The 19,376-nt window shown below is 40.3% G+C and overlaps 1 protein-coding gene across 1 annotated transcript in view; it reads left to right on the top strand.

Moving 5' to 3' along the window:
* Nucleotides 1-18,418, top strand: part of DOCK2 (dedicator of cytokinesis 2) — a 162,915-nt gene extending 144,497 nt beyond the window's left edge. The window contains exons 42-52 of the mRNA XM_071443091.1: nucleotides 1,807-1,888; nucleotides 4,069-4,153; nucleotides 5,663-5,749; nucleotides 6,100-6,276; nucleotides 6,791-6,874; nucleotides 8,848-8,985; nucleotides 10,400-10,527; nucleotides 12,076-12,256; nucleotides 13,546-13,666; nucleotides 14,659-14,801; nucleotides 17,651-18,418. Of these exons, the coding sequence (XP_071299192.1) occupies nucleotides 1,807-1,888; nucleotides 4,069-4,153; nucleotides 5,663-5,749; nucleotides 6,100-6,276; nucleotides 6,791-6,874; nucleotides 8,848-8,985; nucleotides 10,400-10,527; nucleotides 12,076-12,256; nucleotides 13,546-13,666; nucleotides 14,659-14,801; nucleotides 17,651-17,725 (1,301 nt within the window). The 3' untranslated portion in view covers nucleotides 17,726-18,418. The remainder of the gene's footprint in view (nucleotides 1-1,806; nucleotides 1,889-4,068; nucleotides 4,154-5,662; nucleotides 5,750-6,099; nucleotides 6,277-6,790; nucleotides 6,875-8,847; nucleotides 8,986-10,399; nucleotides 10,528-12,075; nucleotides 12,257-13,545; nucleotides 13,667-14,658; nucleotides 14,802-17,650) is intronic.
* The last annotated feature ends 958 nt before the right edge of the window (nucleotides 18,419-19,376 follow it).

Below are 19,376 nucleotides of genomic sequence, written 5' to 3'. Positions count from 1 at the left end.
AGAAGCCTTCTGGTGTTCCAGAATCTCCAGATTATATCCAGGCAGGAATGCTTGGTTCCTCCCTCTGGGCTCACATCTCCCAGTGGGATGCTGTAGTTCTTATCAGCCATGCAGGGACATTCAGTAGCTGTTATCAGCAGGTGTCCCCCCGAAGGGAGGAATGGGTGTGGAAGAGATAAAACTGCTCAATGAACAGAAAACAACTGCCATACAGATGGCAAACAGAATACAATTTGCTTGGCAGTCCAGGACACCGTGTGAAACAATGATTTCTTGAAGAGGTTGAAAGATTACCGACATGGCAGCTCAGTTTGCACTTTTGCCTGCACGTCCTCCATGTCTTTTCTGGTTTGTTCCTAAGAGAGTTCCTGATTTTCTGACAATTCTAAGGAGTCTGTCTCTTTCATTCGTCATAGAAACATTTGGGCTGGAAAAAACCTTTAAGGTTGAGTCCAGCCATAAACCTTGTTCACCCATGTTCCCAAGTGCCACATCTACATGTTTTTTAAACCCCCCCAGGGATGGTGACTCAACCCCTTCCCTGGGCAGCCTGTGCTAGGGCTTGACAGCCTTTCAGGGAAGAAAATTCATTGTAGCTCATACATGGTTTAGCTTTATTTTCTTCAAATGGCAAAACCAGTGTCACACACTTGAAGAGACCGAGTTTAAAGCAGCAAATTTTCTGTTACCTCACATTTATAGCTGTTGTGTCTTGATGTTTAATTCATGTCTTCTTTGAGCACTGCTCTGAGTGGCACCACACTTCAGTGTCACCTCCATTTCTTGGCAACACGTCCCAGGTCCCTCAGAAATTTTCTCAGGAAAATTAATTTACAAACCTTGTTAAACAGCTTCTAGAATGGCCTCAATTTTTCTTTGTTAGAATAACTCTGATTATCTTTTTCTTCTGATTTGAGTCATTACTGACTGAGTAGATATGAGATCACCTCATTGTATGCTGATTTTCCTTTATTAATTTTCAAGGTAATGTGGTAACACTTCACATACTCTCTTGAGTCTGTTCTGATGGAACTTTCTGGAGGAAAAATGGGAATACTTTCTTTTCACACTGTTGGGACTGAAGTGGGAGTATTACAGGCTTGTCTAAAATAGCACATTAAGCTTGAAAGCCAGGCTTTCCCAAGTCTGTCTTATCTCTTAACTAATTAATTTTTTTTTTTTTGGAGAACACATGTTTAAATCCTTAAGGTAGAATTTGCTCATCTATTTGCAAGGAGCAGGAGACAGGAACTACTGCACTTATGCAAAAGGATCTAACCTGAGGGCATGAGTTTCAAACATACTGAAATATGTAAGGATGTGATATATTTACTTACAAATACAGGATTCAGATTTTTGAAACAGCACTTCTATAGAAAAAGGAAATCTCAAGTAAAAGGGCTATTCAGTTACAGATTTCAAAATAAAATGTTAACCATCATGACTTTATGCATGCCTAAAGCTACACAGTGAAACTGTTAACATCAGATATGGTTGATGTTATTTTTGTAAGTTGCCTGAGCTTAAAAATTTAATGAATGAGTCAGTGTGATAAATTCAGCTGCAGATATTCAAGCTCAGGAAATAATAAAAATATGCAGTTTAGAATTAATATGTATTCACTGGTTACTACTGGCAGATTTCTCCTTTTTTGGCCAAGGAAACTCCAGAAATGAAACCCTGAACACTTCAGATTTTTCATCAGAAAATGTCTTTTTTATGATTACTAATTTTTTTATTTCTCCTGCAGCCCACAGTATTTCATACTAATAGTTAATAACATGCCCTTAACGTTCACACTTTCAGATATCCAATGTTTTACAGTGCAGCCAGTCCTGGAGGAGCAGCCTAGATTCAAAAATAAGGCAGTGCCTGATCAAATCATAAAGTAAGTGATTTTCTGTAGTAGACAATATAATGAAAATCAGTCCATATTCCTAAATTGACAACCATTATTTTGTGAAGTCATTCATTTGCCAATGAATCCTGGAGGTTTTTTTGTCTTAACTTACTGAGTTATGTATTCAAAGAATCAGAGAAGAGTTTGTGAGGGGAGGGACCTTCAGAGTCCAACCCCCCAGGGACACTGCTCAGAGCTCCATCCAACCTGTCCTGGATATTCCCCAGGAACTCCATGGAAGAGCTTGTACCCATGTACCACTGAAGAAATAACTCCTGGAGGCAGGGCAGGGAGGAGAATCTGTGCTTTGGGCCAAAGTTATTGAGATTTCAACACAGCTTCTCAGACAAGGAGTGGGGAGAGGGCTCTTGGAAGTGCCTGGCAGTGTGAGAGTGGTTGAATGAAGGCTCTTGAATGAAAGAATCTTGTTATATCTTGGCTGAATACACGGTGGCAAAATGGTTGCTGCTGGTGCAATGGAATATGGGTTTTGTAAAGGAATAAAGGAAATTAATTGAGCAAAGTGTTTTGAGAACAGACTGGCCAAGAGCTGCTTCCAAACCAGTTGTGCCCTTGTTCTGCAGCCCTCTCTATGGAATCTTTACTGAAGTAGCAACTGATTCAGAATAGAAAAATAAGAATCACCTCCCCACATACACCAAAGTAAATAAAGCAGATCCAAGCACAGGTCTGGTGTGATAGGATTTTAAAATAAACAAAGAAAGACCAAAAAACAACCCAACCCAAAAAGCCACAAAAAATTGTGGCTCTAATTTCAACTACTGATTCATTTTAAAATCAGTAACTGAAAGGCACGTTATAAATATGGTCCTGTTGGAGGTGTAGACCCTGCCACACTTCAAACTGCTTCAGTTTATATAAAAGTGTTCCTTGTAAAGTACAATCTCAACTCATAGGGAAGATTTTGTAATGGTTTGTCTCAGCTGCAGAATTCAACCAAACTGCTGATTACATCTGGGCTCAAAGATTTACTTTTATGAGTTTACTTTATTGGGCATTTAATTGTTCATTACATTAGGTGTTGACAATGCATTTATTCTCTCAAAGAGCTTCAATATATTCCTTTCAGCTGGAATTGCATAAAGGGATCTGACTCAGTGTGGCAATATTTCCAGTTACATTTCTTTTCTGATGAAGAAAATCCTAGCAGTTTGGATCAGAAATCATAGTTTCCTATGAACCAGCATACCATGGTTTGCTTAACTCAGATGTTTGGGGCTGCTCTATTTGTTTTTCTGGGCTTTCAAAACAAGGTTCAGTTTTACTGGAAGAGATCTCTGAGTTTGTGTTTTTTCTGCAAAATTAGCTTTTACTTAACAAGGGTTTAAATTTAAATCATCTTTAAAAGAAATACTAAAAACTCAAAGTAGAGATTTTTCTCTGGAAAGCAAAATATTTAGCAGCAGCAAAAAACTCTGCAGTGCCAGTGCTAAAAGCCAAGTGGTTGCAAGTTTAGTGGAAAGACGTGCTCACAATGATGGAGAATGAAACATTAGCTGAATAGAACAGAATTTAACATGGATAACATGAATTTAACATGAATTTTACATGAATTTGCAAAGGATTCTTTACATTGGTGTACCCCTCTACAAGCACTTATATACATTCTATTATCTATCTCACAAAATTGTTATTAATAGCTTCAGTTGTTGAATTTGTTGAATGTTGCTCAGCATTGAGAGCAGGATTGTTGGACAAGATTAAATTGCTTTTTCATGTGCCATGTTCCACTCCAGGTGAAAATACCTGCTCTGCTCAGTCAGTTCTTTTGAATGAAAGACTCCTTTCATAAACCAGGGTAAAACTGGCAAGCAGGGCATGTGCCACAGCAAGATAGGAGAGGAAAAATCTCTTCTAGTCCTCCTGTAGATTTGAACATTAATCTGGAAGTTCTGGAATTTTTATACCTGGGAAATACACCCAGTAACAAGCTGAAGCTTAATACTCATAAAATACTGTGTGTTGACTCTGATTTATAGATAAAGTAGTTGCCTTCTGAGTTTCCAGTAAAGTCCTTTTTTTTCTGAGCAGTAAATTTACTTTTAATTAAAAACTCAACTACTCAAAATGAAATATTTCTCTGTGATAAAAAGATCCATTAATTTCTGGTTTCTGAGTTTTACAATAGTAATTTTTAAATCTTTCAGCTTTTATAAGTCAAACAACGTGCAGAGGTTCCACTATTCAAGACCAGTCAGAAGAGGATCTGTTGACCCTGAAAATGAATTTGCTGTAAGTAAATTAACTACAAGGTGATGGATGTAGTTCTGGTAACTGAATTTTGATCCTAGCTCCTTTCTTAGGCTCAGATTACTCATTATAGACACCTTAAGATCTGGTTCAAAAAACCCAAATGCAAGACTTCTCTGTTTCAGCACTACCCCTGTGTACTTAATTATGCATCACTGTTCCAGTTGCAGGTAAACATTGTGCAGTTAAACACCTTCAACATGTTTGTGTTAAGCAGGAACATTTTCTGGTACAGATTTCCATTAGGAAACAAGGTAACATGTAAATAAACAAATAAACAAATAACAAATGCTTTGCTGCTTGTAGTTTTCAACTCTTCCATCAGCTGCCAGGCTGGCAATGAGGTGAGTGCTGTCTGCTTTCATGGGTTCTGTGAAATCTCACCTCATCAGAGAACTGCCTATGGCATTTTTACTCCCATGCCTGGTGGTGGAAGGCTGAGGAATGGCCTTCACTCTTCAAATATTCTAAGAAATCTACACCACCATAAATTACTTTTCAGTGTTAAGCATAAAAATGTGGTGTCTGTATTTTTATTTTACAGGTATCTAGTATTTTATGGTTTGTTTTGAAAAGCATCCCATCCAGGCCTTATGGCTAAAGCTGTGCTCTTGGCACACTGCTGGGAAAAGCCATTTCTTTCCAAAATGTACAATTTCTGTTATGTGTGTGCTGATTAGCAGAGTCAACACTTTCATGTAAGAGCTTCCTACCTGCTGTTAAATCAACACCTCAGGCACAAACTCTCCTCTGACATCCCAGAATGTGCTGTCAGTACTCAGCAGCACCTTGGCTTCCTTGGCAAACTAGAGAGTTTGGGGCCCATTTATTAAAATACCTTGAAATGGTTTTACAAGAGCTAAATTGTTGATGTTTTCATTGCTGAGGACAATAGATAAGGTGCATGTTTCCTTCAAAGACGTGGAAACTGGGACAGTTGGAGTGTCTTTATTCCATCTATTGTGGTATTTCTCCATGAGCTGATTCTGAAATTAGGAGCAGCAGGGTCAATGAAAAAGTGGCTATTCCAAATACCAACAGCCATTCTTGTTCAGAAAAGAAAAATGAGAGGAACAAAAAAAAGGTCAGAATTCTGGCAAGTTGTTATAGGGCTATTACTGCTTTTAATTGCAGAAATACATTTTAAATGTGGAAGGAGGAAATATAATCTGGGTAGAGGCAATAGCAGGTAGTTTAAAGACAGCCATTCCATCTGTAATGGCAAAAATAGGGACACAGACTAAAAGATTCAAAGGTAATTTTCTTTTTACCCTGCTCTGTGCAGGCTTTGTGCCTGAAGATGACCTAATCTGAAATCAGGAAAACCATTTGTCCAATCACTGTGCTAGATTCAGTTTGCAGTGCCTTTTTATTCAAAAATTATGCATATGTTTTCCATCTACCTCCATTTCCCTTTGACATCTCAGAAGGCAGAAAAGATGAAAGTTTCAATCCTGAAGTATCATTTTCTCCTGCTGTGTCTTTTAATAGTCTATGTGGATTGAGAGGACCTCCTTTGTTACAGCCTACAAACTCCCAGGAATCCTGCGCTGGTTCGAGGTGGTCTCCATTTCCCAGGTGAGTATTGATGTGCTCAGGGTCTGCCCAACCTGCAGCTGTTCAAGCCTCACGTGCAAACCAGTCTGCAAAATTATCAACAAGGCCACAGTTACTTCTTTTTATACATTCAAAACATTGTTTACATTATTATTTACAGAACATTATTTACATTTCTTATTTACATTTAATCTTTCTACTGCTCAACACAGGATCAATATATCTTATGCCTGATTTATAGTTTCAGAATTGAACAAGTCTGTGTGGGTTTGCTGAATTGCAAAATTGTTGTTCATGTGCATGAGTTTTATAAAACCAAACCAACCTGTTTATATCTGTATGAACCTTAGAAGTCTTTTGTTTCTTTACAGTGCACAATTAGTCCTTTAGAGAATGCTATTGAGACTATGTCCATGACAAATGAAAAGATTTTGATGATGATTAACCAGTACCAGAGTGATGAGAACCTCCCTATTAATCCACTTTCCATGCTTCTGAATGGAATTGTTGATCCAGCTGTTATGGGTGGCTTTGCTAAATATGAGAAGGTAGGAGCTTTGGAGTCACTGCAAAGAACATTTTCAGGTGCACCATTTCATAATCCTCCCACATCCTTGTTCAAGTGGCAGAGCAGTGGGGATGGGGAACAGGAAAGCCATCATTCCATCAGTTAAAGGATCCTCATATCCTCCTTTCCTGGTCACCTCTATCTTTGAAGTCAAACCAGAATAACTGAGCTTATCAAAGCATGATAACTCCAAATCTGTGCCTTTTTAGTTTCACTGTAAACTTAATTAAAGAAACAATAATTGGGTTTCATAATAAGGGTCACAAAGTCAGAAGTGCTGGATAAAGACCAAATACATCTTTTTTAAAAGTGCACCTCAGTTCCCAGCTGATAGAGGGAAAAATTATCACCAGCAGCATCTGGCTGAGGACCATGCATGTTCCTCCCCTCTTTGCTGACCAATATTATGATCACCAGCTGGGCTCTGTGGATTAATGCTTGATTTCTTTACATGTCAAAATGATGGACTGTGTTTATTTATTTTTTTGTCTAAGGCTTTCTTTACAGAAGAATATATCAGGCACCATCCAGAGGATACAGAGAAGCTGAACAGACTCAAAGATCTCATTGCTTGGCAGGTAATTTCTCACTGACAGCCACCACTAAGGCTTCACCAGGGTTCCTTTGTTCCATTCCTGCCTAGCAGGAGAACACAGCATTGAGCTGATTGTGTCATTTCCACTTCTTTTTAGCCCTTGAAAGGTATTTGTAGAACACATAATCTGGAATGGATTATCAGAAGCCACATATAGCAGGCCACATTTATAGTTAAAAGGACCAGGATTTCCTGCTTGGATTGTATTCCTGAAGACAAAACTGAGAGCATGACAAAAATCATAATGATTTCATGAATTTCTGGGGTTGGCAAATGTCAGAAACTCTCTTGGGAAACAACTCTTTCCTAGAGTATTTGTTTTTTGGTTTGTTTGTTTTATTTTTTTGGGGGAGGTTGGTTTGGGGTTTTTGTCCACTAGAAACATTAATGGAGTATTTGCTGCTCTCAGGAATTATTTTCATGCTCAGTGACCCTTCAAGATTGCAGCTATGTGTCTTCTGTGTGGTAAATAGCATGGAAGACTATAAGTAAACATTTCTATCTGTATCTCCAAAGAACTGAATATTCTCCCTATACCAGCAGCACTGAGGTTATTTGGCTTTACTATTTATTATTTTATATACTGTGTATGTAAAATAAGACAACCAGCCTGCAGAACCCTTTTGTCCTCAAGGAGGAAAATGCACCCATGGAAGGTGGTAGCAGAAAAAACTCTATTTTTGCTGAGATTCAAGGGAAAATGGCTCTTTCTGTTGACCCGATAATGATAATGAAGCAGAAAAAAACATGACCTCAGAAATTATCCATTCTATTTCCATTAACCAAATAGAAATCATTGCTATAATAGATAGATAGAGGGATGGTAAGAAATAGTGGGAGTTCATCTGGGATTGTACTATTAGAAAAGAATGGCTCAAGGTCTTTCTCCTCATGTTCCATGTCTCATTTTTTGTACTTACTAAAAACATCCCTGGAAACATCCACGGTCAGGCTGGCTCTGAGCAACCTGATGGAATTGTCCCTGTCTATGGCAAGGGGTTGGACTGGATAACCTTTAAAGGTCCCTTCCAACCCAAACTATTCAATGATTCTGTGATTCTGTCTCTCTTTCATAGATGAGAAACAGCACAAATTTACTGGTCATTCCTCTCCCAGCCTTGAAATGAATCTTACAAATAGCTTCAGTTTGTACTATTTTCTTAATGTTTTTTTTCTTAATGTATTTTCTTAATGTTTTTTAAGTTTCTTCCTGTTTCACTTTGATTCATGCCAGTTTGGTTATTATTTGAGTTGTACCTTTGCAGTTTCTCCTGTGTCATTGCCCATCACAGCTCTGTGTGTGGTTGTTTTCTGGCCATCAGAATCACTCCATTAATTCAGTGGGGTTGACTGACCACAATGTCACCTGGCATTAGGAAAAAATGGGTAATTTCTACCTATCCCTCCAAATCCCTCTAAGGAGAACAAACAGATCTGTCAGTAACAGAGAGGCTTTAATACCACAATTTTAAAAGTTATTTTGGAATTGCACTTCCGTAAAATATGATCAACATGATGAGTGGATCAATGTTCACAGTATTTACTGAGTCAGAACACAAAAGGTGAGCATGGAATCTAAGTGGATTTCACAAAAAAATCCCAGATATTAATGCAAAAGAGTTAAAAGCTGAAATAAAGCAGTTAGAAAAGGTTAGTGGCAGCAGGGGAGCTAAAAGTATTTTTGCACAAATCTCGTAACGTTAAAATATATAGAAGAGAGAAAACAGCCTCTGTGAAGCAACCAACATTCTTCAGCAATTTACTGGGAAAACCCATTTTCCATGAGCCTTTTCCATCTTGTATCTGCTGCTCCAAGCTGACATCAGTGGGCAAATCCACCTGCCAGTCATAGGAAGAGTTTTGCAGTTGATTTTCTAGATAATTTAAACACAGCCAGAGAGGTTGTGGGACACAAATGAAAAGTCTCACCTTTTCTCTTCTTTTGTTCCTCCTAAGATACCTTTCCTTGGGGCTGGAATTAAAATTCATGAAAGAAGAGTTTCTGATAATCTTCGTCCTTTCCATGACCGGATGGAGGAATGTTTCATGCACTTGAAAGTTAAAGTGGAAAAACAATATGGAGCCAGAGAATTGGTATTACTCTCCTTTTAACCTCTACCCAATTTCTCTTTATTTAACACACATCATCTTCTAAACAAAAACATGCTATTTTGTTTTGCTTATGGGTTTTCTTGTGATATAAAGATAGTAGGATCTGAGTTGTATCATGCAAGAGCTGATTCAATTCTCTGACACATCAAGTATTCCTCATTCTGGGAGATTTTTAGTATATTTTATTACAAATTAAAATTGCAAGTCTTTTCAGCCTTATTGAGGAAGTAAAAGCAAGTTCTTATGTTTGTTCTCTTTGTAATTTTTCTTAGTGGTTTAGGGCTTTGATCTGCAATTGATGTCTCCCTATGCCAGCCACTTCCAGCTGTGTTGTGAAGTAAAACCTGTCATGTGTATAATACTATAAATATTAGTTGAGAACAAACTGAAATGTCTGGCAACTGAAGGATAACTCCTGAACACAAACTCCCCAGATAATTCTTGAATAAAATATTCTATCTGAGTTGTGCAGAGTAGCAAGAATGACATTGCCTGGTTTTTGTGATTAAATGCCTGTTGCTTTGGAAATTATTTTATATTTTTGCTTTCAACATTGGTGATTTTATAATAGAATGTTATTAGCAGAAAAGTAGCAAATTTCTAATTTAAATTTTGGATATGTGCTGTATTATATACCTGTATGATGAAAATTCTATCTATATATCTGAATATGGCTTTTATTTTGCAATAATAGAGGCTTTAATTGCAATAAGTTACTTGAAATTGTGTAAGATTATAATTATTAATTATATATATATAATATTATAATATTATAATATTATAATATTATTACAATGTATTATGTATCATATATAATGTATACTATATTATATGGTATATAGTATATAATATACTATAATGCAATAATATATAATGCATTGTATATTATAATGCAATAATCATATTATAATATATATTTACATCTAATATATTATAATGTAATGATATTATTATAATAATACATTATTATATAATTATAATTCTATGATCATATATTATTATAATCATATTCTTGCAATAATAATTGCAAAAACAGAGGCTGCAATCCACAATCAGAAATCCTGCTGCTTGCTTGAACCCTCCAGCACTTAAAAAACCCAACTTATTTAAAATTTTGCAGAGAATGAATTTTGTGAATTGAGTTTGGGAGGGTTTGGGCAGGTTTGGTTTAAAAACCCCAACCTATTTAAATTTTGCAGAGAATGTATTTTGTGAATTGCGTTGGGGAGGTTTGAGGAGCACGAACTCATCCAGACCCAGGATAAATCACAGTCATCAATGGGAGCAGACAACTCCTTTAATGCCAGGTGTTGAACACCTGCACAGTGGTCAGGCCTGGTGTGAGGAGGATGAATTAGGAGGAGTTTGACAGGATGTGTTTCCCTTTCCCCTGCAGCCAGAGTTTGATGACAAGAGGCTGGGGCGGCCGAGGTCGATGCTCAAGTCCTACCGCCAGTTATCCTTCATCTCCATGTGCTCCATCAGCTCTGACTGCAGCACTCCCAGAAAACCTGCCTCAGAAAGGTGGGCTAGAAATACACTTGGTTATAAATCATTCTTCTTTTTCAGTCCTGTTTTTTAATCAGTTTTATGAGATGAAGCAAAAAGATTTTAGAAAAGGAATGAAAATCACCAGCAGCCTTTTTAGACTATACCAACATTATTTTTAACTGTAGCTATCACTTCCTCCATGCTGAAAACTACAGCGTTTGAATCTTAGTAGACAAAATATGTTCAACTCTCATTAAAAAAAAAAAGTGGTATTTCATTTTCAGAAAATAAGTATTTTAAAAATTAAATTAATTTCCAAACACTTAGCAAGATCTGCGGTTTTTTACAAGTTTCTTTTTAAACAGCTTTTAACTTAATTAGCATCTTTTTGTTTGTAATAATTGTTCCTTTCATATCTACATTTTACAAACTTGAAAAGGAGGTGGAAGATTTTAGTAAAATCTGTAGCAATGTAAAATGCTTTGCCTGATGGAAAACAAAGAAACTTTTAAATTTGAGAGAACAATTATAGGTATAGCTTTTCATCCACAAATTGTTTAGTTCACTTTATAAATTATCTTTCAGGCACACAAAACTTCCTCCCAAACAAGGTACATATAAAACTGAACCTGTTGAGCAGTGTTTGATTATTTTTTAAACATCTGATCTCCCTTTCTGAGTAGTTCACTTTGAAGAAGACCAGTGGTGTATGAGCCTAGTGTGGAAGGGTTGGTTTTTAAGACAGCCCTTGTTCTTCTTGGAGATTCCTGAGGCTGCTCCTGCTGCCCTCCAGAAGGTGGAGCAGACCAACATCATTTGTGTGCTGCAGCTCACCAGGACACCTCTGACACAACCAGACAAGGCATCCTGCACCTGCTTTTTGTTCTTAGGATGCTAATTTGTTTCTAGGAAGCACAGGTCAACAGAGTGACCACAGTTCTTGATTTATCAATTTTTATGTTGTAACATAAGTTCAGTCCCATGCTCCAAAGGTTGAGAAGGGAGTAAAGCCAGCTCCAATTTCATGGGCCTTTTTTTTTTAATGAGAAGTAGCTCAATTTTTAAACTGTAAAAATGAAAGGAAGAGAGAAGGTGGAAGAGGGGTTAATCTCTGAGTGTGTGCATTCTTATCCAATATGGTGAAATAAATAGGAGAATGCATTTAAAACATGGCAACAGACAGCAATACTCTGTTCCACTTTGGTCGTTGTACACCAGAGCAGCCTGCCTCACTTTCAGCACCACCATCACCACACATCAACTTATCATGTGAGCTCTGCTCTGGTTAGTTAAGCTGATGCACAAATCTATGAACAGGGATTTGAGCTCATTTTAATATTTTACATTCTTCACTACATTTTAAGATGGTGTCACACTGCCTGAAGGCATCTTATTTGTATCTCCAGTTGCCAGCTGCTGAAGCACATCAGATACTTTTTGCCAGCAGCTTGCAAGGCTGTCTAGAAAGTAGAAGGAAAGAATGACCTGTATTTATATTTCATGGGGAAATGACATCAGAATACCAGCAGCTTTTAAAATATCACTAAGGAACTTGTACTTTTCTTTCTTTTGCTCCTACAGCTTTGATCTGGAAGCAGTGCTACCAAAGCAAGGAAAAGCTGAAGCAGAGGAGACTGCTCCTCAAAATAATCCTCATCCTGAAGTCAAGATGAGAAGGTCCAAAAAAAGAACAAAAAGAAGCAGTGTGGTGTTTGCTGATGAGAAGACAGCAGCTGATATTTCTATCTCTGACATGAAATGTGTATGTTACTGATTTAGTGGTTTATAATCCATGAAAAAGAGGACATTACCTCTTTCCTTAGAAAAAGGAAAACATATCCCAGAGAACTCCAGCTGTCATAAAGGGAAGGATGCAGGATGCAGAGATGATCTGCCCTGTCATGAATCAAACATGCAAGATGCTGTGGAGAAAACAAATCAATGAGAAAATCAGATCATCCCTCCTGGCTTCTGGCGACAGATAGCAGAGCTCTGAGGCTCTGGCAGATTCTGGATAGCTGAAAAAGGAGCCCTGGGTGGGGAGGGTTCAGCTGCTTTCCTGTGGAGAGGCAATTGACTGTGCTGACATTCCACAGCAGCTCCTCACAGTCAGGGCTATTTCAGAAGTGATGAGCCCTGGACGTTTTGTACCTTGTTATGGAACATGCAGCTGTTAGGAAACTGCAAGATTGCAAACCCTGCTCCTTCCATGGTGCCAGACTGAAGTTTGGAAGCACTGCATAAATCATCCAAGGGCTTTTATTGCCCTGCTGGATCATTGCAGTCACTTTTGTCACTTCCACTGGGCTTTTTTTATACACAGAGTTTAATCCTCGGGAGAATTGGATTTTAGTGTATGTCCTCTAGATACACAAGCCTCATCTAAATTAAAAAGCCAGGCAGTAACAGATTGTTGAAATACATGGAAGGAACATAAATAATTTGATCAAAAATGTTTGAAGGAATCATCAAAGGTAAAATGAATGGAGTAGAAAGGCAAGGCTGTTTGGAGAAGCACAGAGAAACTCATGGATGATTATGACTGTCTTACACTGCATGTCCTTGTGCAAAAGAGAGATAAAGCACAGTCATCCTTTGAGAAGCTCTGATAGACAAAACCAAGTAACACCTTTGGCTTTTGATGAAATTAGATAACACATACAGCAAACTGTGGGGATCCCACTGTGTATTGAGTTAGAGGATTTTCTTCTGCTTCAAAAAAGCAGTGACAAAGCTTTGCAGCAGCCAAGCTGGGCATGTTAATGCAATAGGAATTAAAATGAAATGTTTTCAAAACTTCATTTTATTTTGCAGATCGCACCCAGAGTTGTCTGATGGTATTATGCCAAAAATAGGGTAGGAATTCAGATTTCAGGTCACAGATTACTTCTGTAATTTTTTTAGAATTCTTTTTTTCTAAGTAGACTGAGAAGTTTTTATCTAACTATAAATTATCTGCAAAATTGTTGCATATTTTTAGATTGTACTTCGTATGATACATGAACCAAAGTCTCAGTCCATCCTTAATGCTGGGGCTTTTTTATCTAACAGCTGTCAAGGAAATATGAGTTCATGAGTGACACCAACCTCTCAGAACATGTGGTGGCACCTCAGAAAACTTCTGTCCTCAAGCAGATGAGCACTGTCAGTCGTTCTATGCCAACTATCCCAGGTAAGGTGCTTACCCCAGGGTGAGAATTCTGAACATTATTAGGATGGTAGGAAAACAGAAATGAAGGGTTTGTTCCAAGCAGGGCTGGCAGCTCTCTCCACCCTTCTGAAATCCACTGGGACAAAGATTATAATTGAAGAGTGCTCTGTGCATGTGAGGCTGTACTGCTCCAAATGCTGGGTAACACCACAGCACCTTGTGCCAAAATGCAAATTCTGTTACTCCTGGAGCTCTGAATTTCACTTCTTTGTGCAGTGTGAGCATTCCTGCTGCCTAGAAAGAGGCAAGATGTATTCAGCTTCCCTGCTCTGTAGGGCCTCAGGAGCACAAACAAGGGCTCACAGCCAAGGGCAGTGTGTGAAACTGGGAGAAATGCTCTGTGCTGTGCTCTGGGGGATGAATATCCCCAGAGCTTGCCCCATAACAGGATTTCAACTTCTGGTTTTGAAGGCAGAGAGGAATCCCATAGATTGCCTCACCAGGGAGGCAGGGGAAGCAAGATAACCCAGCTGCCCCCAGACAGAAGGGTGAAAGAAAAGGGAGAGTGTGACTGAAGCTGGAGCTCATCTCTAGGCTGGGGCACAGAGAGAAAACAGGCCCAGTTTCAGTCTCTTTTACCCCCTTGCTCCACAGCACATCCCATTTCTTAGCCTGCATTTCATCTATCCCTCTCACTGCCCCTCTCTTTCCAGATGCTGTAACAGATGTTTAGCACATCAGCCTGCCATGGCCCACTTCTTTGGCATGTGTTTATCTATTTTTAATTCTTTGGCCAGATTGCTTCTTCTTTTTCACTGTTCAGTTTCAATGTAATGAAGTTTATAATTTCCCTATTATTTAATTTTTTATTCTAGGGTTATAGTTGGATTAAAAATGTCTCCATTTTTTCTAGTCATTGTACTACTTCACAATTTTGAGTTCTGCTTTGTCTTACAGTCTGACTCTCCTTTTTTGGTTTTGTTTTGTGTAACCAATATTGTTTCCATCCTAAGGATTAACTCTGTCTGTCAGCACTGTGGCATCTGATGAAACAATTGCCTCACACAGGCTGAGCCAACCAGTGTTCCCTTCCACCTCAGATGGTGACAAGAAAACCTTCAAAAGAAAGAAAGTGAACCAGTTTTTGAAAACAATGGTAGGTCCTGTGTGTTTGTGGGGGGAAAAAGGGAAGGGTTACATGTTCAAAAATTCTGTGCTATGAAAATTAAGTATTTGAGACAAATAGGCTCAAAAGGCAAACCCTGCCTTTCTTTTCTTGATGCTTTTGTCAGAGAGGAAGCTCAATGTGGAGGCAAAGCTGGCTGGGGCAGCACTTCCAGTGGGAGAGATGCAGGGATAGAGGGATGGAGGACTGGGAGGATGGAGAGATGGAGGATGGGAAGAATGGAGGGATGGAGGGGTGCAGGGATTCAGGGATGGAGGGCTGGAAGGATGCAGGGATGGAAGGATGCAGGGATGCAGGGATGCAGGGATGCAGGGATGGAAGAATGCAGGACTGAAGGATACAGGACTGGAAGGATGCAGGGATGGAAGGATGCAGGAATGGAGGACTGAAGGATGCAGGACTGAAGGATGCAGGAATGGAAGGATGCAGGAATGGAAGGATGCAGGACTGAAGGATGCAGGACTGGAAGGATGCAAGGACTGAAGGATGCAGGAATGGAGGGATGGAAGGATGCAGGACTGAAGGATGCAGGGCTGAAGGATGCAGGGATGGAAGGATGCAGGGCTGAAGGACGCAGGGCTGAAGGATGCAGGGCTGAAGGATGCAGGGATGGAAGGATGCAGGGATGCAGGACTGAAGGATGCAGGGGTGCAGGACTGAAGGATGCAGGACTGAAGGATGCAGGGATGAAGGATGCAGGGATGGAAGGATGCAGGGATGGAGGGATGGAAGGATGCAGGGATGGAAGGATGCAGGACTGGAAGGATGCAGGGATGGAAGGATACAGGACTGGAAGGATGCAGGGATGGAAGGATGCAGGGATGCAGGACTAAAGGAGGCAGGACTGAAGGATGCAGGAATGGAGGGGTGGAAGGATGCAGGACTGAAGGATGCAGGACTGAAGGATGCAGCACTGGAAGGATGCAGGGATGAAGGGATGGAAGGATACAGGACTGAAGGATGCAGCACTGGAAGGATGCAGGGATGAAGGGATGGAAGGATGGAAGGATGCAGGACTGAAGGATGCAGGACTGAAGGATGCAGGACTGAAGGATGCAGGGATGGAAGGATGCAGGACTGAAGGATGCAGGGATGGAAGGATGCAGGGATGGAAGGATGCAGGACTGAAGGATGCAGGGATGGAAGGATGCAGGGATGCAGGGATGCAGGACTGAAGGATGCAGGGATGCAGGACTGAAGGATGCAGGGATGGAAGGACGGAAGGATGCAGGGATGGAAGGATGCAGGGATGCAGGACTGAAGGATGCAGGGATGCAGGACTGAAGGATGCAGGGCTGAAGGATGCAGGACTGAAGGATGCAGGACTGAAGGATGCAGGGATGCAGGACTGAAGGATGCAGGGGTGCAGGACGGAAGGATGCAGGGATGCAGCACTGGAAGGATGCAGGGATGAAGGATGCAGGACTGAAGGATGCAGGGATGGAAGGACGGAAGGATGCAGGGATGGAAGGATGCAGGGATGCAGGACTGAAGGATGCAGGGATGCAGGACTGAAGGATGCAGGGATGGAAGGACGGAAGGATGCAGGGATGGAAGGATGCAGGGATGCAGGACTGAAGGATGCAGGGATGCAGGACTGAAGGATGCAGGGCTGAAGGATGCAGGGCTGAAGGATGCAGGACTGAAGGATGCAGGGATGCAGGACTGAAGGATGCAGGGGTGCAGGACTGAAGGATGCAGGGATGCAGCACTGGAAGGATGCAGGGGCGCCCCTGCGTGTGCAGCTCCGCTCCCGCCCCGCCAGGGGGCGCGGGCCGCCCGCCGAGAGCGGAGCCGCAGGGCGGGAGGGGAGCGGCGGGGCCGGGATGGGAGCGGCGGGCCCCGAGCGAGCGAGCGGGGGTGCTGGGGGGAGATGATGGGTGCCAAGGGGAAATCGGCTGCTGCTGGAGCCGTCCCTCTGGCTCAGAGCCGGCTGCCTTCCATTAAAGTGAGGAACGTTTCGCTGATGTCTGAAATTTGCACAAAATTAAAACTATTTCATTTAGCATAGTGTTTGACAGGAAAAAAAATTAAAAATTAAAAAAAGGAAAACGAGAAAGTAATATCCAGATCAGCTTGTCAGACACAGAATGTGAAAGTTTTCCTACTTTGAAGGTAATGGGAAGGTGACATTTAATGCAGGATATGGGTAGCTACCAACATAAGTATTCTGAAATATTTACGTGCCAGCTTTTCTGATCTTTCAATGCAAAGGGTTTGTTGTTTTGGTTTCTTTTTTCCTAGGTAACGGGTTTCATTTGTATTCATTACTTTCTGCAGTGTTTTGGGGTTTTCTTAAAAAAAAAGAAAAGGATTATGCCTTCAGGGACCACATAGTAACATTTAGGAAAACCTTCAGTTAAATGTGTTCATAATCACATTTTTTCTGGTAGGAACAAGAATAACCTATTAATGTGAAGTCTGTAGTATTTCATTATATGCAATTTATCACACATTTGCTCATTTCAAACCCAGGAGCTGCAGCTTTTCAGCACTATCTCGTCCACTCATATTTAAATTTAAATAGCATATAAAAGACAGAGGATTGAATGTTGTCTCTTGCATGGCAGAAAAAGGACTAACTACAGATAAAAATCCACTTGTGAAGTGCTTCATAACATGTTTGGAATCATGTGCATGGGTTTAAATACATGTTTAAGGTTTTGCAGAATAGAGAAATTAATTCAAAATATGCAGGATTTGGTCAGTGTCTTTTTTCTCTAGCTACAGTTTAAAGGCACAAGTAATTAATACACTTAGTACTGAATCCAGCACAGAATCAATTTTAACATATGAAATCTGTTTTGGTGTTTTTTCAGCGCATTTCCAGAGTTCTGGAGGATGGAAAGCAGTCTGTGGAGCAGCATTTCAAGCCCTCACCAACAGATCTGTGATCAATTTTTACAAGACTACTTCTCAACTGAAAACAATTCTATCTACACACAAATATTCTATTTTAGAGCACCATCTACTCCAAAGAAAGGCACTGATGGAGAACATGAACAGCACCTCCCATGGGCTCTGCTAAGTTACTTGTGATACAGATACAGGAATAACATTTGAGGGAAACACTGCAGGATGTGTCCACTGGGATGTGGGACAGACACTCTGGCTGTACAGGTCAAAGGGAGCTGGGTGTTCCCTGGGCCAGAGCTTGCTCCTGAGCAGTGACACGTGTGTCCAGGCCAGCAGCAAGGCTCACTGTGTCAGGCAGCTCAGGGCTGCTCTTGCCAAACAGCAGAGTTTGGGTTTTCTGGAGCTTGTACAGACATCCAGATACCCTGAAATCTTTGCTGGCACTGTAGCCAAGGCAACAGATGGCTCAGCACAAAATAGCCACTGACAATTTACTGTGTGGCTGTAGCTGGATTTACAGCCACAGATCCCTCTGCTGCTCCCAGCACTCTGCTCTGTACCTCAATCTTCCCTGGATGGTTCTGTGGCTGTCACTGCCTGAGCTGTTTTCAGAGCAGCAGCTTTGAAAACATGGAAAAGTTTATTTACACATGTGCAAATTACCCTTACATCCAGCAGCATGATGAACAAAAGCTACATTTCCTGCTGTTCAATAAAATGTTACAAATCTGTTTTATTTGCCCTGACCCTTTCTCCCTGACATCTCCAGGAATCATTGTATGAAAGGTAATATTTTTTTACTGACAGAATTCTACAAGCCCAAATTTGCTGGGTTCAGATTGATTTTCTGAGTCTTCCCTCCTCCTGAGGTGGGCTGGGAGGTGATGCCTCACTGGTGTGGGGCTCCAAGCACTGCAGGTCAGCACCCCAGAGTCTTCAGAACCTGGCAGCTCTTTCCCTAAGAGTGTTCTCCAGATAGAGGAGGGTCTAAAGGTGAATAATTGATTTCCTTCACTCACCCCTTTACATCTCAAACACTGACAGAGGTTTATAGTAAGTAAATAAAATATGTTCATGTACAGTGTTGTGGATGAGGGGACTGGCCTTGTTGCCATTTTTACGGATTTGGGAAAGATGAAGAGGTTAAAGTTATTTCTTGCTGTAGAGTTCAATTTATGGAAAGACATCTGCAGTTTGTTTAAACCTAAGTTTTTCTATCAACACTTTAACAAACAGTGTGAGTAAATTAGTTTTATGAATTTAGGCTCTCTTTGCAAGTTGTCAGAGTGAAGCTGTTTTCTGTAGGAGTAGTTACTGATTGTTTTCTGTGAGAGGTTTGGAATATTTGCCACTGGAATTAATGCTGCACCTTCACCAGAATAACCAGACAGCAAAACAGAATGGGCCCAGTTTTAACACTAACTACAGTGTTGGCATGAATTCTGATAGAATTTGGCTTTAATTTTGTTTCATTTGCTTTTCAATGAAACTTGATAATGCTGCTGAAGAGGCACAGAGGAAGAAAGCTTTCCATGAAAAAAGTCTTCTGTTTAATAGAGAAGGTTATCTGTGAGTGGAGAAAGTGAAAGGTTGAAGGGTGTATGTTTAACATCTTGCAAACCTGGGGCAAAGGAGGGAGGGTGTCAAAGCTGTCCTTCAATATCATCTGCAGGTACCCTGAATATAGCA

This window comes from Agelaius tricolor, unplaced genomic scaffold (genome assembly GCF_023055355.1).
Source record: "Agelaius tricolor isolate 1412-34295 unplaced genomic scaffold, bAgeTri1.0.p SCAF_18, whole genome shotgun sequence".
Taxonomy (NCBI): Eukaryota; Metazoa; Chordata; class Aves; order Passeriformes; family Icteridae; genus Agelaius; species Agelaius tricolor.
Note: the sequence above shows the minus strand (reverse complement) of the source record. Positions and strands in the feature narration are given on the sequence as shown.